The sequence below is a fragment of the Nerophis ophidion genome, linkage group LG10 (assembly GCF_033978795.1).
Source record: "Nerophis ophidion isolate RoL-2023_Sa linkage group LG10, RoL_Noph_v1.0, whole genome shotgun sequence".
NCBI classification, from domain to species: domain Eukaryota; kingdom Metazoa; phylum Chordata; class Actinopteri; order Syngnathiformes; family Syngnathidae; genus Nerophis; species Nerophis ophidion.
In genome coordinates this window covers 23,754,726-23,771,636 of record NC_084620.1, presented here as the reverse complement: position 1 = coordinate 23,771,636, position 16,911 = coordinate 23,754,726, and the positions used below count along the sequence as shown (strand labels likewise).

The window sequence follows — 16,911 nt, the reverse complement described above, 5'->3', positions numbered from 1 at the left end:
GGGTGGGGCTTGCAGTGCCGTTTTCGTTGGTGTGCGAAGGTGGGCAGACAGAAGGATGGTCACACGCTCAGCGGCGGGTCATGTGGTCACAGTGGTCGTGCCCGTGTGTCACCTTCATCGCAGGAACTAACACGGTAAGTATTCACGCTCGTGGGCCACGTGGCTCTCACAAGAAGACGATTGTCATCTTGCTGCCAATATTCACACGTCATCTTTAGGATCTTATCGACGTCACTGCATGCTTACGTTGTAAAGCCACACACAACTGAGTTAAAAGTCTGGAAGTTCATAACTAGTACAGTAAGCCAATGTTTGAAGGGGGCGGGGCTTCACGCAGTCTTTATTAATTGCACATGTGTCCCGCAGGCGTCTGAGAGCGGGATGGGCGAGGAGGCGTGTCCTCACAAGACACCGTCCTCCGGTCCTCTGAGACCTTTCGTCTACGTTCTACTTCCCGTCCTCAGCCTACTGGGCGGCGTGATGCTCGTGCTCGCCCTCACCGGTACGTCACGCCCCTTTGACCTTTCAATGACCGTTACATGACCTTACAGACACTGTGCGTGTGTCTTCGCTTGTGTGCGCGCGCATGCATGCATGCGTGTGTAAGGTCTGGTCGTCATGGCATGGAGGAGATGTTGACCAATCAGGATGAGAATTAAGGAATGTCAAATATATTTAGGTAGCTCTTAAAACTTATTTTGTTTTAACTCACATATTGGGGGGTGTAATGGAAGCAGAAGACTCTACAGTGCGTGCGTGTGCGTGTGTGCGTGTGTGCGCGTGTGTGTGTGTGTGTGTGTGTGTGTGTGTGTGTGTTTGGTGGGCGAAAAGGGGTGTCGCTGTGGTAACCAGATCCTCTTGACTCTATTCATAGAAGTGCACAGTCCCTCGGTGCTGTCAACATGTGCACGTACTTCAAGCTATTTACAGCCGAGTGTTTTTAAAGTAAAGCACACACAAACACACACAGGTCCGCAGCGGGCTTGAGTTTTGTCGTCTTTTCTCAGGTGTGATTGGCAGTCGTGTCTCAGATTCTAGCCGCCTCCCATCCCCTGAGCTCGTCGCTGACAGGGACCCATGTTACCATGGCAACAGCACAAGCCCTTTCCTCTCTCAACTTGGCAATTCAACGGGCTCCCCCCACCACCTCACTGACATCACGCCCGTGACCGCCGGCGTCGCCACAGTGCCCTCATCCGATGCCCCTCCCACTCAGTCGACCACCGTGGCCCCTGATTGGTTGAGCTCTGTCACCATGCTGAGCCACAGCTGGCTGACGTCGACACCAGACACAGGTGAGCCCTGTCAACATGCCAGCACTGTAGGGGGCGCTGGCTAGGAACTTGTGTCACATGTCCAGGTGGTTGTCAACTGGTGGTGGAGCCTCAGTGTCACATGTTGCCCTACAATCAAACATGGCTGTCCTCCGCTGCTGCCGTGGTAAAGAGCTCGGAGGTAGACATGTTGCTAAGGTAAGGCGTGTTTTGTCCTGGAAGAGCGCACAGGAAGTGACGACGCGGACATGTTGCAGGTTCTTCAGCTACCTGAGCAGACTGTCTTGCTATAAACACATCATGTTGTTTGGCTGCTCGCTGGCCCTGCCTCAGTGTTTCCATAACGACAGCACACATCACAGGTGAGCGCGAAGCATGCGAACGACGCGTCCCTCGTTGTTCACGTTTGACTGGACACATGACGCAGGGGAGTTGTGCTGCCATGCGCCTCGTTCTGCGAGGCGGCCAGAGAAAGCTGCGAGCCTGTCCTCCAAATGTTCAACGCCTCCTGGCCCGACTTCCTGCGCTGCTCGCAGTTCAGCAACGGGGCTCTGACCACAGCAAGCCCTGCGCCCCCCACCTGCTACACACCTAGACAGGCTGCCGGCAAACCCGGTGAGCGGCAGGCATGCTGATATTTTGTGGTTTGGTGACATGATGTGGGGGTCTCTGATTGGACAGCTGCATGCGGCGGGGAGGACGACTTCCTGTGCGCGACGGGCGTTTGTGTGCCACAGAAACTGGTGTGTAACGGCTACAATGACTGTGACGACTGGAGCGACGAGACACACTGCGGTAAGACACACACACACAGAGGGAGGATTCAGTCCTCATGGCGATGTGTTGACGGGACATGTTTTCAGTCTGTTCAGATGCAGAGTTTCAGTGCCTGACAGGCCGCTGCCTGCCGCCTCTTCTGTTGTGTGACGGCTATGACGATTGCGGCGACCTCAGCGACGAACTCAACTGTGGTGAGAGCGCACACGCTCGTCTCACACGTTTCCCTCTCGTGTTTCACCCCGCTCGTGCTCGTCAGTGTGCGACGCGTCACGGGAACATCGCTGTGGCGATGGCCGCTGTGTGTCCAACGATTGGCTGTGCGACGGCGACCACGATTGTGTCGACAAGAGCGATGAACTCAACTGCTGTGAGTTGCTATGACGACCGTCCAACCATGTAGTGTTTCAGACGGTGCTCAAGTGTGCCTGCGTGTGTGTGCAGCGTGTCGCAGTCAAGGTCTTTGGGAGTGCAGGAATAGTCAGTGCGTTCCTTCTGCCTTCCGCTGCGATGGTGAGGATGACTGCAAAGACGGAAGCGATGAAGAGCACTGTAGCCGAGACCAGAGTGAGACATCAAATTGTCTTCCTCCGTCAACACGTCTGTCTCACTTCTTGACATGTGTTGCAGGTCAGACATCGTCCACTTCCTGTGAGGACAACTGCAGTAAGTCTTTCACCATCTGCCCACACAGGGTGTTTGTCCTTCTTGACTCCTCCTCCTCCTCTTCTCGTCAGCTGGCTGTGAGCCAATCAGCTTGGAGCTGTGCATGAACCTGCCCTACAACCTGACCCGCTTCCCAAACTTCCTGGGTCACGTGTCCCAGAGAGAGAGTGCTGTGTCCTGGGAGTCTTCGCTGTTCCCCGCCTTGGTCCAGACGGGCTGCTACCAGTATCTCATGTTCTATGCGTGCACGTTGCTGGTGCCCAAATGCAACCCGCTCAGCCGGCAGAGGGTCCCCCCCTGCAGGTCAGTGCACGTGCATAAAGCTGTGTGACCACTCATTGTCCCCCCTCACCCCTGGCCCCACCTGGCAGGTCTCTGTGTCGCAAGTCGAAGGAGAAATGCGAGTCGGTTCTCGGCATCGTCGGACTGCAGTGGCCCGACGACTCAGACTGCGCTCAGTTTCCCGAAGAAGGCGGAGACTTAGCGTGTCTGCTGCCCGAGGCCGGCGTGGACGGTGCGTATCGGCACGTGCGCCTTCTTTTGTAGTCCGTCTGATCCCCTCACTTCTTGTCCCTCAACAGAGTGCTCCCCCAGTCATTTCAAGTGTCGCTCCGGTCGTTGTGTCCTAGCCAACAAACGCTGCGACGGCCTTCCTGACTGCGACGACCACAGTGACGAAGACCATTGCGGTGAGACGCCCTTTTTCAAAATAAAACTCTTCTAATGTGTTCCTGACAAAGTGACACGTGCGGGCAGGCTGCTCGGAGCGCGCACTGTGGGAGTGTCCCGGCAGCGCCACCTGCATTAAGACCAGCATGATTTGCGACGGCTTCCCAGACTGCCCCCTGATGGCGGACGAGGCTAACTGCTGTGAGTCTCACTCGCTTGGCTTGTCCTTGTGATGCCGCGCGACATCGCGTCACGTGTTTCTTCCCCGCCAGCGGCGTGCAGCGATAACGAGTTGGCGTGCAACAATCACGAGTGCGTGCACAGAACATTGTGGTGCGATGGGAAGAAGCACTGCACCGACGCCTCGGATGAGTGGAACTGTGGTAACAGACACAGACACACACACACACAGACAGGTCAATGGGATTGTGATTGAGTGTTGTTTGTGTCGCGCTTAGTATCTCTGAGCGAGTCGTCAGGTTCTGTTGTGACTGTGCTGAGGACAGCGGCCCACTATCACGTGTGTGCCGACGAGTGGGATCCGCAGCTCAGCAAACTGACCTGTGACCAGCTGGGACAAGGGTAAGGTCAGTAGCACACAAAAACACACACACACACAGGTGACGTGTAGCCCATCACAAACTTTGTCTACCTGCAGGGTTCCTGCCTCCATTTCCCTGCTACCCGAACAGGTGGGTCCTCTGGGTCGTCGCCGTTGGTTACACGTTCATCCCGAGTGGAAGGAGAAGAAAGGCTTGGCTCTGCAGGCGCGACTAGAGAAGAGAAGGTGTGTGAGCGTGTGTGAGTGATTAGACGCTGCATTGGGGAAGGGACTCGCAGGGCAGCTAATTCCTGAAAATAAACCCTCAATGCTGACCGTGACTATCCTCCATGTTTGTGTCCTGTAGTCACTCGTGTCATTCCGGAAGGAGAGTCTCGCTGGTCTGCGTCAGAGACGGTAACACGGCAGAATTCGTCTGGCGAGGACCGTCGACCTACTCTACTTCCGGTTTCTTGTTTCCCCGCCAGACTGTGGCCTGCGCCCGGCCATGCTTCCTCGCAGGCAGAAGAGGATCCTGGGAGGGCGCGTGGCCCGGCAGGGGGCGTGGCCTTGGCAGTGCTCGCTGCAGAGCGGCCAGAGCGGTCACGTGTGCGGCTGTGTCCTCATCGGCGGGAAGTGGGCCTTGACGGTGGCGCACTGCTTTGAGGGGTGAGATGCATAGGTGCGCCTAGTACGAAGCGTCAATGTGTCATTACTGTGTGTGTGTGTGTGTGTGTGTGTGTGTGTGTGTGTGTGTGTGTCTGTGTCTGTGTCTGTGTCTGTCTGTCTGTCTGTCTGTCTGTCTGTCTGTCTGTCTGTCTGTCTGTCTGTCTGTCTGTCTGTCTGTCTGTCTGTCTGTGTGTGTGTGTGTGTGTGTGTGTGTGTGTGTGTGTGTGTGTGTGCGTGCGCGCAAGTGTAGTAGGGAAAAGGCCCATCTGTGGAATGTGGTCCTGGGTATTAACAACTTGGACCATCCGGGCGTGCACAGCCAGAGCCGCGGCGTGCGCGCCATCACAGTTCACCCGCGCTACAACCGCGCCGTGGTGGACTACGACATCAGCGTGGTGGAGTTGGACGCAGATGTGAGCCGTTGTCCATTTTTGAGTGGCTGCCAGCGTTCTGTCATCACGGAATGTTTGCCGCTGTCGACAGGTGGAGGAGACGGCGTGGGTGCGACCGGTGTGTCTGCCTCGTCCTGGCCAGGTTCCTGCTACGGATTCCTACTGTTACATCACAGGCTGGGGTCATATGGGCAACAAGAGTAAGTCCCCTCCCACTTCCTGTTTGCTGTCCATTTCCTTTCTTTTGTGTGAGACACGCGACTTCCTCCACAGTGCCTTTCAAACTACAGGAGGGACAAGTTCGCATCATCGCCGTCTCACAGTGCCAGTCCTACTTTGACATGAAGACCATAACTCCCAGGATGCTTTGTGCCGGTTACGAGGCCGGGACCGTCGACTCCTGCATGGTAAATTCCTTCAGGACCCTCCTGCTTGACTCTGTGTCAATTAGGCCTATTCAATTTAAGCACTTCTTTACTTACAATTTGATTAAGTATACTGTCTACACTGTAATCAGTTCTCGAGTGTGTACATTATGACAATGTAGTGCAGGGTTAGTCAACTGACGGCTTGGGGGCCAAATGACACCACACTGACCCTGAGTTCAGGTTAAAACTTGGAAGACAATTGTTTTCGCAGTAAATTCCTAAAAACATTCACATGCACCTGTTGTGTAGAGGAACTTGGACAAGAGCAAACGCTTTGGTAGAGTCTTGCATTTACATTTAAACCTTACTGACAGACAGAACACCGGGGTCCAAACTTGTGATTTGCATAACTGAGGCGTTCCTCAAGTAGTCTCCTTTTGGCAGCTACAAATCTTTTTTGTAACGTGATTTCTGTAACAAAGGTTTTACTATAGTTTGATTAGTTCTGATGCAGCTATCCTAGTAATGCTCCTCATGGTATCATTATAGGTCCTCTCTTTTCATTATTTTGGGTATTCAACTGGTGGCCTCCAAGTTCAGTTCAAAAAACTTGTTAGATACTCACATTTTAGCAGCAGCTCCTTGAACTGCAGAACACTGTAACGCAAAACAAAAAATCGACCAAAATCACTATAGAGGACGCTGGTTCTACGGAATATACTAAATAAAATTCAATACAAAAAAAGGACAAATAGTGAAGGGAGAAGTCGGGCTACATGGTCCTTTGCTTTCTGGAAATGTGACCCACAAGTAGAAAGGGGATATGATTAAGTAAGCTTTGCTTCTTCATACTTTTTTTGGGACATATTTTAAATAGAAATAAAAAAAAATTGTATAGTATCATTTTGAAATTGCTTACATGTTCAAAATTAACTTCATCCAACCAACCAACTGATAAAATTATTATTTTTTTAAATCAAATTTGGTACTTTTATAGGTACCGACTAAAGTTTTTTGGTACTACTGGGTACCAATTCACATAAAATTAAACAGTGTCATATTTCTATATTTCACGCGATGCCACGTGCGGTTGCACACTCGTCACCGGCTTAAATATTTGGTTAGGAAACAAGCAGTCAAGGACTCTAGATAATGTCACAATTCTCCATTCCAACAATGCAAGAAGAAGGCACTCAAAAGTACAGTAAGGCTCCAAAATGTGCTAGCTCAATGCTAATTTATATTGGATTTGCCATAGACATGCTACAACTAAGATGCACGTTACAATCCAACAGCCGGTGTGTAATAAGTACCAGCACATTGAACTTAATGGCAAAGACTACGAGTGCCCTAAGTGCAGAAGGCACTCTGTGCGTAGGGCCCCACGATCTGTGGGGGTCCCTGTTTTGCATGAAGAAGCGCAATTAATGAATGACTGGGTTCTTCTAATACATTTTTACAGCAAAATTATTCTGCGCAGCTTTCCGCTTTGTCGCTGATGAGATTATAATGGCAAATTTCCCCAGACTGTCCCTGTGGCACAGTACAGCAGTGTTAGTCTTGTAAAACAGTAGGCGCTGGGTTCAAAATCTGCTTGAATTTATTGTTGTTAGATTGATAAATTTGTTTCGGTGATGTGAAAATCTTTATTTTGCAGTAAAAAAATAGATATTAAAAATTGTACTTCCCATTATATCGTTTTAGTACAAAACATTTAATTCAATTAAATAAAAGTTTGATTTGAAATGGTATAAAAATAATTTCACATACATTAAGTAATGGTTAACAAAAATTGTAATGGGGAGGTGCTCAGGGCCCCAATTTAGCTTGGGTAATGTCTTGGATTTGCAACTACAAGTAAAGTCTACTATGTGATACAGTACATCCATCCATCCATTTTCTACCGCTTGTACCTTTTGTTGTCACGGGGGGGGGGGAGAGTTGGAGCCTATCTCAGTACAGTACTTGCAAATGGACACACACATGTAAGAAAACAAAATAACCACTGGACATTTAAATTACGATTTTATTTTAAACAATTAGTATAAATTTCCAGGTGCCGGGATTTGGTACTTTATCCATTCAAATGTGAAAGGAACCCATCCCTATTTGTGCTTGTTGTAAACTGGATATAATATTTAGGTTGTTGTTGACCTTTAATCCTAAATTGTAGTTTGTTACCTCTAGGTTTTCAGTCCTCGGTCCTTGTATCTAGATCGTTAGCCTTAAATCGTTGGCTCTTGGGTGTATTAGTTCACAGTACAACTTAGTTGGTTCTAGGGCCTCTGTTGTCGATCCTTGATACTGGGTTCTAAGTATTTATGAGATGATGAATGATAATTATTGATTGACAACTGTGTACAAACCCCGTTCCCATATGAGTGGGAAATTGTGTTAGATGTAAATATAAACGGAATACAATGATTTGCAAATCCTTTTCAACCCATATTCAATTGAATGCACTACAATGACAAGATATTTGATGTTCAAACTCATAAACTTTATTTTTTTTTTGCAAATAATAATTAACTTTGAATTTCATGGCTGCAACACGTGCCAAAGTAGTTGGGAAAGGGCATGTTCTCCACTGTGTTACATCACCTTTTCTTTTAACAACACTCAATAAACGTTTGCGAACTGAGGGAACTAATTGTTGAAGCTTTGAATGTGGAATTCTTTCCCATTCTTGTTTTATGTAGAGCTTCAGTCGTTCAACAGTCCAGGGTCTCCACCGGCGTATTTTACGCTTCATAATGCGCCACACATTTTCGATAGGAGACAGGTCTGGACTGCAGGTGGGCCAGGAAAGTACCCGCACTCTTTTTTTACGAAGCCACACTGTTGTAACACGTGCTGAATGTGGCTTGGCATTGTCTTGCTTAAATAATCAGGGGCGTCCATGAAAAAGACGGCGCTTAGATGGCAGCATATGTTGTTCCAAAACCTGTATGTACCTTTCAGCAATAATGCTGCCTTCACAGATGTGTAAGTTACCCATGCCTTGGGCAGTAATGCACCCCCATACCATCACAGATGCTGGCTTTTGAACTTTGCGTCGATAACTGTCTGGATGGTTCGCTTCCCCTTTGGTCCGGATGACACAATGTCGAATATTTCCAAAAACAATTTGAAATGTGGACTCGTCAGACCACAGAACACTTTTCCACTTTGCATCAGTCCATCTTAGATGATCCCGGGCCCAGAGAAGCCGGCGGTGTTTCTGGATGTTGTTGATAAATGGCTTTCGCTTTGCATAGTAGAGCTTTAACTTGCACTTACAGATGTAGCGACGAACTGTATTTAGTAACAGTGGTTTTCTGAAGTGTTCCTGAGCCCATATGGTGATATACTTTAGAGATTGATGTAGGTTTTTGATACAGTGCCATCTGAGGGATCAAAGGTCACGGTCGTTCAATGTTGGTTTCCGGCCATGCCGCTTACGTGGAGTGATTTCTCCAGATTCTCTAAACCTTTTGATGATATTATGGACCGTAGATGTTGAAATCCCTAAATTTCTTGCATTTGCACTTTGAGAAACGTTGTTCTTAAACTGTTTGACTATTTGGTCACGCAGTGGTGGACAAAGGGGTGTACCTCGCCCCATCCTTTCTTGTGAAAGACTGAGCATTTTTTGGGAAGCTGTTTTTATACCCAATCATGACATCCACCTGTTCCCAATTAGCCTGCACACCTGTGGGATGTTCCAAATAAGTGTTTGATGAACATTCTTCAACTGTATCAGTATTTATTGCCACCTTTCCCATCTTCTTGGTCACATGTTGCTGACATCAAATTCTAAAGTTAATGATTATTTGCAAAAAAAAAACGTTTATCGGTTTGAATATCAAATATGTTGTCTTTATAGCATATTCAACTGAATATGGGTTGAAAATGATTTGCAATTCTGTTTATATTTACATCTAACACAATTTCCCAACTCATATGGAAACGGGGTTTGTATGTGTTCACGCAGGGGGACAGCGGCGGTCCTCTGGTGTGCGAAGAAGAGGCGGGCCACTGGACGCTCTTCGGCCTGACATCGTGGGGCAGTGTGTGCTTCAGTAAAGTGCTGGGACCAGGAGTGTACAGCAATGTGAGCCACTTCACGCCCTGGATCCAGCAACAGATCTTCATGCGCACTTACCTGTCCGACTGACACGTCTCTGCTAGGCGGTTGGAGGTTATCTGAAAAAGCACACGCAGACGTCCTCTACACTGGCCTTTATCCATACTGTTAGCCTCTTCGTGCTTGCGTCACCTAACCGCACTTTGATGAGGATTGTGATGTTCTTCCGGAGATGAATCATCAAGATCATCTGTGTTCTCCTGGTGCAGCTAAACCAGCTTAGCGCTGACTGCGTGTTATTTGCCAAAGTCAGAGTAGACGATGTTACAGCTCATGCTACCACGCCAATGTTAGTGTTGACTGATTGGATGTTTTTTTTATCTTTTCTTTGATTGTTGTTTGTCCATTCCTTCACATCTACAACATTCCCAGTGGTCAGTGTTTGTAATCTTTGATTTACCAAGATTATTTTTGTAGAACTTGTTTGACGTCGCGTGTTTAGTAGACACAAACACACACAAAAAAACGTGTGTGTTCTGACTACATTCTTTTGAATGTCACTTCCTGGTTTGTTATCTTAAAGATTAATAATGTAAAACAACTGGAATGTTTTGGCACAACAATAAAAGTATACACACCTGCCATGTGTGTGTTTTTCAATAAGTGTTTATACAAAGCCGACAAGGAGAGAGATTGATGGAAGGGAAAACAAGAAAGGAATGCGCACACACAAAGACAAAGTGGGGACAAAGTGCAGCACTTTATTGTGTGCACTCCCAAGTCACACACTGGTCCATGGTGCATTGTCGTAGTAAAGGTCGGAACGGTCCAGTCAGGTCGCTGCTGTCGCGACGACCGGAGTCAAGCTGGACAGGGCCGCTGACACGGTGAGACGCATGCACACAACAACATCAATTTATAGGCTGCCATTTGTGTCTCGCCCAAATGTTAACTGTTTGTGTGTGTGTGTGTGTGTGTGTGCAGATGTTTTCCTGCTGTGCGTGCTTTGTCAGTCTGAGGGAAAAATGTCCTCGACCGCATGGACTCATCAACCTGCTCATCACCAAAGGTTCAGCCATCAATTCATGTCCTTGTTTTGTAATCAATACGTATCGACTGATGTGTGTGTGCATAGCGTGCATGTTGGCGCTGCTGTTCGGGGTGCTGTGGGCGGTGACTGGGAAGGAGTGTTTGCCAGGAGGCAAAGTGTTTGGTATCATCATCATCTTCATCAGCGCCGTGTTGGGAGGAAGACTGCTTGGACTGGTCCGCCTGCCCCACCTTCCCCCCATTCCACCTCTACTTGGTAACACCAGACATGAGTCCACTTACAGCTGCACCAACCTGACACTTCTGACCCAAGTGTGTGTGTGTGTGTGCGTGTTTGTGTGTGTATACAGGCATGCTGCTGGCGGGCCTGGTACTGAGAAACGTTCCGTACGTAACAGACGCCGTCGCTGTGGACGCTGCTTGGTCTGCAGCTTTGAGGAACATGGCGCTGTCTGTCATCCTGGCCCGAGCCGGTCTAGGTCTGGACCCTGCGGTAAGACACAAACACACACAAAGACATATGTGATGTGATCCTGATAGCGAGGGTCCGCAGGCGCTGCGTCGTCTGAAGGCCGTGTGCGTGCGTGTGGCTGTCGGGCCGTGCGTGATGGAGGCATGTCTTGTTGCCGTGGTTTCTCACTTCCTGTTGAAGCTGCCTTGGGCATGGGGTTTCATGCTGGGGTACGTGGGTCTTGTCCTGAAGTTCCAGATTCACACGTGACCTGTGTTTGTTTGTGTGTGTGTGTGTGTGTGTGTGTGCGCGCGTGCGTGCGTGCGTGCGTGTGTGCGTGTGTGTTCTTGTATTTCCACCCTTCTTGAGACATCAACAAAGAAAAATACCTTCCATATGAGGACATAGTTAGGACATAAATCATGGTCCCAATACAGAAAACCATTGCATCTAATAGAGCAGTGGTTCTCAACCTTTTTTCAGGGATGTAACCCCTGTGAACATTTTTTTAATTCAGAACAAAGCATTTTTGGTTGAAAAAAAGAGATAAAGAAGTAAAATACAGCACTATGTCATCCGTTTCTGATTTAATAAATTGTATAAAAGTGCAAAATATTGCTCATTTGTAGTGGTCTTTCTTGAACTATTTGGAAAAAAAGATATGAAAATAACTAAAAACTTGTTGAAAAATAAACAAGTGATTCAATTATAAATAAATATTTCTACACATAGAAGTAATTATAAACTTAAAGTGCCCTCTTTGGGGATTGTAATAGAGATCCATCTGGATTCATGAACTTAATTCTAAACATTTCTTCCCAAAAAAATGAATGTTTAACATCAATATTTATGGAACATGTCCACAAAAAATATAGCTGCCAACACTGAATATTGCATTGTTGAATTTCTTTTAAAAGTTTATGAACTTACATTCATATTTTGTTAAAGTATTATTCAATAAATATATTTATAAAGGATTTTTTAATTGTTGCTATTTTTACAATATTTTTAAAAAATCTCACGTACCCCTTGGCATACCTTCAAGTACCCCCAGGAGTACGCGTACCCCCATTTGAGAACCACTGTAATAGAAAATGTCTCATTTGCACCCCTGGTGGTGAAATCTATCAAAATAAGGGTGGTCCCAAAAACATTTGTTTTTTACCTAAAAGCTTACCTTTTTTTATATGTGCATAGTCTGTATGTATTATTTATGTTGTAAATACAAATCTCTATATATTTAGAAAGGCTGGTCCTGAAGAGGTAGGCATTTTTCAGAGGTTTCAAGAAGTAAATACAAGAATGTGTGTGTTTGTGTAGGTTTGTTCTGGCCGCCGTCTCTCCGGCCGTAGTGGTTCCCTCCATGTTGCTGCTCCAAAAAGAAGGTTACGGAACCGAGAAGGTAAAATAATCTCTTGCTCTTTTTTTTTGTTTTTTCTCCTGAATTTCTGGTGTGGTTCTTCAGGGCATCCCAACCCTTCTGATGGCTGCTGGCAGTTTTGATGACATTTTGGCCATCACAGGCTTTTCCACCTGTCTCGGCGTGGCCTTCTCCACAGGTTGCACCTTCTGTTCAGAACTGGCCATGCCGGGTTCTGGCCTCCATTTAGTCTTTGTGTGTCTTTCAGGGACCACGTGGATGAACGTTCTGAAGGGTCTGCTGGAGGTGGTGGGAGGGATCGTCTCAGGTCTGGTCGTGGGCGTGTTCTTGTGTTTGTTCCCCAGTGTGGATCAGGTGGGTCGTGGTTCTAAATGAGGTTCTGTCAGAACCACTCAGCCTCGTTGGTCACAAGCGCAGCATGTGCCCGTTCAGGAGGACTTGGTTATGACCAGGACCTTCTTCCTGTTGGCGTTCTCCATCTTCTCGGTCTTCTTTACTCATGTAATCGGATCTTCCGGCGCCGGCGGTCTGTGCACGTTGGTTCTGGCCTTCTTGGCCGCCGTGGGTTGGGGCGCTGACAAGGTAATGGCCCTTTACCGCTCCTAAGAGTAGCCTTCGAGTTTACGCAGCATGTGCCTGCAGGCAGCTGTGGCAGCCATGTTGGCGAGGTGTTGGGACGTGTTCCAGCCCCTCCTCTTTGGCCTGATTGGAGCAGAGATCACCATAGCAACACTCAGCATCAGCACTGTAGGTGAGAAGCACCAAGTCACAAGAGGGGTAGTGGCGGCGGCCCTTTAACTGGAGCTTTGATCCGCTACAGGTTTAGGCATAGCCGTGATAATCCTCGGTCTGCTGGTGCGACTCCTCGCCACATTTGTGTTGGTGCATTGTGCCGGCTTTGTGCTAAAAGAGAGGCTTTTTATCGCCATTGCCTGGCTGCCTAAAGCCACTGTGCAGGTACTTACTTTTAGTATGATGCCAGCACGATCGGGTGAGGTGGGAAACATAAAAGTGCATGTGTGTGTGTGACAGGCTGCTATTGGCTCCAAGGCTTTGGACACGGCCAGAGACGAGGGCAATGAGGCCAAAATCCAGTTTGGTTTGGATGTGCTAACATTAGCCGTGTTAGCCATCTTGATCACTGCCCCCATTGGAGCGCTGGGCATCGGCCTGGCAGGTCCACGCCTCCTGACACGACAGGTCAAAGGTCAGTGCAGTATGATTTTTAAATTTTTTATATAACTGGTTGAAAATATTTTTTCTGCCAGCGTCTGAGACGGGGGGCGGAGTTACATCCCAGAGCGTTCAAGACCCTGTGATCTTTGAGAGCAGGCTTTGATGACCTCTTTGATCTGTGATGCTGCTGTTGACATTTTTCATTCATCAAGTGTTTCTGAAACTTTACACTTTTTAGAACAGCGGTGTCGAACTCATTTTAGATCATGGGCCACATGGAGAAAAGTCTACTCCCAAGTGGGCCGGACTGGTAAAATCATGGCATGATAACTTCGAAATAAAGACAACTTCAGATTGATTGCTTTGTTTGAAAATAGAACAAGCACAATTGTACAAATCATAATGTTATTGGGTTTTTTTTTACATTTACATGTTGCGGTCAATAATTTATTTGTCGTTATTTATATTTTCTGAATAAATTATGTTCATCAGTCAACTCATTTGTGTTAATTTTTATTCATCAGGATTTTTTTAAATCAAAAAATAATTACAATAAGTTATTTATGTAGTTTGTTCATTTTCCTCGACTGATGTACAAACATCATGTGGTTTATTTTGAACATATACATCATCATCTTCAGATACAAATGATTGCTATTGCGACATCCAGTGGACACATTCAGAACAGCTGTTTCATTCAAACAAAACAAAGAATACGTCACTACTACGATACCGAAATCGGTCTTTTTGGTGAAACGTTGACTTAAAAAGCCTAAAAAAGGGATTGAAGTTCAGCACTAAAGGACAAAAACAATCAAACCAATGCAATATCCAACTTTTATTATTTGTTTGTGACGCTAATTTGAACAATGGTAATTAATGTCCTCATACCAAAATGGTCAAAAAAGGAAAACACAAACAGCAACTTGCTTTGAATGTATAATGTGTGTTTAATTTGTTAATGTTTGCTAGGGGTATTACAAACATGAAAAAGTTATTTCCATGTTCCTTATTAATCTCAGAGAATTGCAAGTTGTTTCTATTTCATTTATCTGGACAATGGAGCATTGACACCTTTTTAAAGCAGCTGCAACTCATATGATTTCTTAAACAGCAAATGTGAAAAATAATCATATAGATTTTGGAAGCATAAGCCAACAATTAATTAAGCAAGCTCCTGGCAGGATGTAGATGCCAACATCACTCAGGGGGTGTGGTCATGTCCCAGGGTGTGCTGGGTAATCGCTGTGCAAGCCAAGCACCCCAGCTGCTCCTGTTCACATTTGGTGAAACCTGCCAGCCCCCCACAACCCAATCTAGCTCCTCCCTCCTTCCGCTAGGCTCCTCCCGCTCTTTACGCAGAATCACACTGAAGCGTTCCCTCGACGCAGCCTCGGTCACTTGGTGCCCCAGCGGGTGATGTAGGGTCGTTCTATACATTGCCCTCGGCACACCCTGCTCCTGCCACCCGCCTTCTTGCCCCTCCACTGCCCCTTCGCTTTTACGTGAGATGAAAAGAACCGAACGATAAACTGCGCCACTCTCTGGCCCTGCCCTCATATGCAGCTGCAGAAGCTGGGCCCCACCTCTCATCGCCAGCGTGGCCCTCAGTGACTTGTGTGCAACCCTGTACCAGACGACAAGCCTAGTTAATATCAGTAGTGTGTACACTGCGGCCGCTGCGCACAACAACATGTTGCCAGCAAACAGCCACAAGCAAAACATGCCGCTGGTGTGACGGAGGCTTCTGCCGCTATCTTGTTCCCTTTCCTGCCACAAGTTCCATGTGACTTCAGTGCTAATAGGGGCCACGGATGTTCGCACCGTTGTGGGACTGAGGGCAGGAAGTGTTGCACCCTCTGTTGTCGGCGCAACCTGTGTCGTCGGCGCGACCTCTGTCGTCGGCGCAATATGCCGAAAGATGGCCCCATCGCCTCTGACCTTTGCCATCCCCCAGTGTTCTCCTTCAGTGGACATGGTGTAGGGGCGTGTTGAGGAGGCGGCTTTTTGCGACGAAGTTATAGGTAAGCAGAAATCGGACACTGGCAGAAGGAGGATAGCTTGACCTTTGACGTGCTGTGGCGAATCGCACACCTGAGAGGTACAAATGGGTGTGAGTTACCGCTTCTTGACACTAGAGGCCACATGCAAACGCACCAAACGTTTGGGGTCCATCGTAATGAGCTCGCCCTCAAGGACATAGAAGTTGACTTCATATTCCTCCAGGTACGTGCGGAGGTAAGTTAGTGTGCAGTTACACGCCCACGGATTGGCAGCGAAATAGAGATAGGGAACCACCTTTTTCTGGCTAAACCAATCATCTGGAAGCACATTGATCTGAGGGGGAAATGCAGAAAGTTAACATCATAGAAGGAAGTGCAGGGGTCGTGTTGCTCCTTTCCCACCCTGTTGTTTTCCAGTGACAGCGTTTTTATGATGACAAGAGGGTGCAACAAGAGCGGTGGAAGAACCCTGATGCGATTGGCCGAGAGGTCCAGGTTCTGGAGACGCATGTAATTAGAGCACACATGCACACATGTAATAGCTCCATGCTAACCTCCAGCTTGCCAAGTCCGCTGAAAGTGTCGTCGCTCAGAGACTCAATGGCGTTGTTGTCCAGAAAGAGCTTAGTCAGTGCGGGGCAGGCGTGGAACGCCATGCCCTCAAGAGACGTGAGACGATTGTGTCCAAGTCGTAGGATGGCGAGGTGCTGGAGAAGCGCTGCGCTGCCCGTCCTCACCTGAGAAATCTGTATGGAAGCAAAGTCACTTCAGTGGAAAAGTGGCAGTGTCATGTGATCTGTCATGTCAACCCCAGTGACCTCGTTGGCTGTGAGGTCAATCTCGTGGATCTCACTGAAAACCTGGAATGATTCCCAGAAAAGACTGGCGAATAAGTTCCTTGGAAACAAGAGAACCTAAAAAAAACAAAAAAAACAGGAAGTGTATGCTTATCTGCGATATGTCAAACAACTAAACATCATCTTCTTTTCTAGAACATTATGTTCAGACTCCATCAATTATTCATTTTTGCTTTTGAACTAACAACCAAAAATTGCAGCTATTCTGTCAAAATATTAATAGCTATTTTTAGCCCGACAGACGCAGTGGTACACAGTAGTAAAGCATCTTACCTTGGTCGTGAGATCGAGACCCGCAGGAACATGAGTAAAGCCGGCCGCCGTACAGTTAAGCCGCGGTTGATGGTAATTGTCCCGGTCGCTGTGGCAACCATCCATGGCGGTCACCACGACGATGCCAGACCAGAGGACAAAGATGGAGAGCTTCATGTTGTAAGTGATCCTTAGCTTATGTACGCGCTTTGACAGCAGCTCTCTAAGGAAGTGTGCTAGCTGATAACTTGTTGCCCCTCCTTATTAAAAACAAAAGTGTCAACTGCTAGCTCATCCATTTAAAAAAAACAAGTGTAGA

At 47.5% G+C, this 16,911-nt stretch overlaps 3 protein-coding genes across 5 annotated transcripts; 2 read left to right on the top strand and 1 right to left on the bottom strand.

Moving 5' to 3' along the window:
• The first annotated feature begins 6 nt into the window (after positions 1 to 6).
• Positions 7 to 10,064, top strand: corin (corin, serine peptidase). 2 transcript variants are annotated; one of them, XM_061912946.1, is made up of 24 exons: positions 7 to 134; positions 367 to 502; positions 1,008 to 1,295; positions 1,361 to 1,472; positions 1,532 to 1,636; positions 1,702 to 1,889; positions 1,956 to 2,069; positions 2,138 to 2,245; positions 2,311 to 2,421; positions 2,496 to 2,618; positions 2,682 to 2,717; positions 2,789 to 3,020; positions 3,089 to 3,231; positions 3,299 to 3,406; positions 3,474 to 3,587; positions 3,659 to 3,769; positions 3,845 to 3,968; positions 4,045 to 4,173; positions 4,295 to 4,344; positions 4,416 to 4,596; positions 4,847 to 5,009; positions 5,080 to 5,188; positions 5,262 to 5,395; positions 9,330 to 10,064. In XM_061912946.1, exons 1-24 carry the CDS (start codon positions 81 to 83, stop codon positions 9,510 to 9,512), a joined length of 3,156 nt encoding a protein of 1,051 aa, XP_061768930.1. In that variant the 5' UTR covers positions 7 to 80; the 3' UTR covers positions 9,513 to 10,064. The 2 variants fall into 2 exon arrangements, with proteins under 2 accessions (XP_061768930.1, XP_061768929.1); XM_061912945.1 differs by having other exon boundaries at positions 2,496 to 2,717.
• Positions 10,065 to 10,168: 104 nt separating this feature from the next.
• On the top strand, positions 10,169 to 13,931 carry LOC133560438 (sodium/hydrogen exchanger 9B2). Of its 2 annotated transcripts, XM_061912948.1 has the most exons (13): positions 10,170 to 10,309; positions 10,407 to 10,491; positions 10,558 to 10,728; positions 10,823 to 10,965; positions 11,026 to 11,153; positions 12,244 to 12,325; positions 12,389 to 12,482; positions 12,552 to 12,658; positions 12,737 to 12,886; positions 12,947 to 13,055; positions 13,125 to 13,261; positions 13,337 to 13,511; positions 13,573 to 13,931. In XM_061912948.1, the coding sequence occupies exons 2-13, from the start codon at positions 10,407 to 10,409 to the stop codon at positions 13,641 to 13,643; spliced, it is 1,452 nt and encodes a 483-aa protein (XP_061768932.1). In that variant the 5' UTR covers positions 10,170 to 10,309; the 3' UTR covers positions 13,644 to 13,931. The 2 variants fall into 2 exon arrangements, with proteins under 2 accessions (XP_061768931.1, XP_061768932.1); XM_061912947.1 differs by having other exon boundaries at positions 10,169 to 10,309; positions 12,389 to 12,658.
• Positions 13,932 to 14,305: 374 nt separating this feature from the next.
• On the bottom strand, positions 14,306 to 16,895 carry LOC133560433 (platelet glycoprotein Ib alpha chain). Its single transcript, XM_061912935.1, has 6 exons — positions 16,614 to 16,895; positions 16,302 to 16,397; positions 16,038 to 16,229; positions 15,886 to 15,981; positions 15,638 to 15,817; positions 14,306 to 15,574 (listed from the first exon to the last, which is right to left on the bottom strand). The coding sequence occupies exons 1-6, from the start codon at positions 16,767 to 16,769 to the stop codon at positions 14,681 to 14,683; spliced, it is 1,614 nt and encodes a 537-aa protein (XP_061768919.1). The 5' UTR covers positions 16,770 to 16,895; the 3' UTR covers positions 14,306 to 14,680.
• Between the last annotated feature and the right edge of the window lie 16 nt (positions 16,896 to 16,911).

Coding starts and splice junctions, on each gene's coding strand:
- LOC133560433 (XM_061912935.1), bottom strand. CDS start 16,769: ATGAAGCTCTCCATCTTTGTCCTCTGGTCTGGCATCGTCGTGGTGACC. Junction 15,982..16,037: donor GCGGACTTGGCAAGCTGGAG/GTTAGCATGGAG, acceptor ATGCGTCTCCAG/AACCTGGACCTCTCGGCCAA. Junction 15,575..15,637: donor CGATGGACCCCAAACGTTTG/GTGCGTTTGCAT, acceptor TGTACCTCTCAG/GTGTGCGATTCGCCACAGCA.
- LOC133560438 (XM_061912947.1), top strand. CDS start 10,407: ATGTTTTCCTGCTGTGCGTGCTTTGTCAGTCTGAGGGAAAAATGTCCT. Junction 10,729..10,822: donor CCCCATTCCACCTCTACTTG/GTAACACCAGAC, acceptor GTGTGTATACAG/GCATGCTGCTGGCGGGCCTG. Junction 13,512..13,572: donor CCTGACACGACAGGTCAAAG/GTCAGTGCAGTA, acceptor TTTTTCTGCCAG/CGTCTGAGACGGGGGGCGGA.
- corin (XM_061912945.1), top strand. CDS start 81: ATGTGGTCACAGTGGTCGTGCCCGTGTGTCACCTTCATCGCAGGAACT. Junction 3,021..3,088: donor CAGAGGGTCCCCCCCTGCAG/GTCAGTGCACGT, acceptor CCCACCTGGCAG/GTCTCTGTGTCGCAAGTCGA. Junction 3,969..4,044: donor TGTGACCAGCTGGGACAAGG/GTAAGGTCAGTA, acceptor GTCTACCTGCAG/GGTTCCTGCCTCCATTTCCC.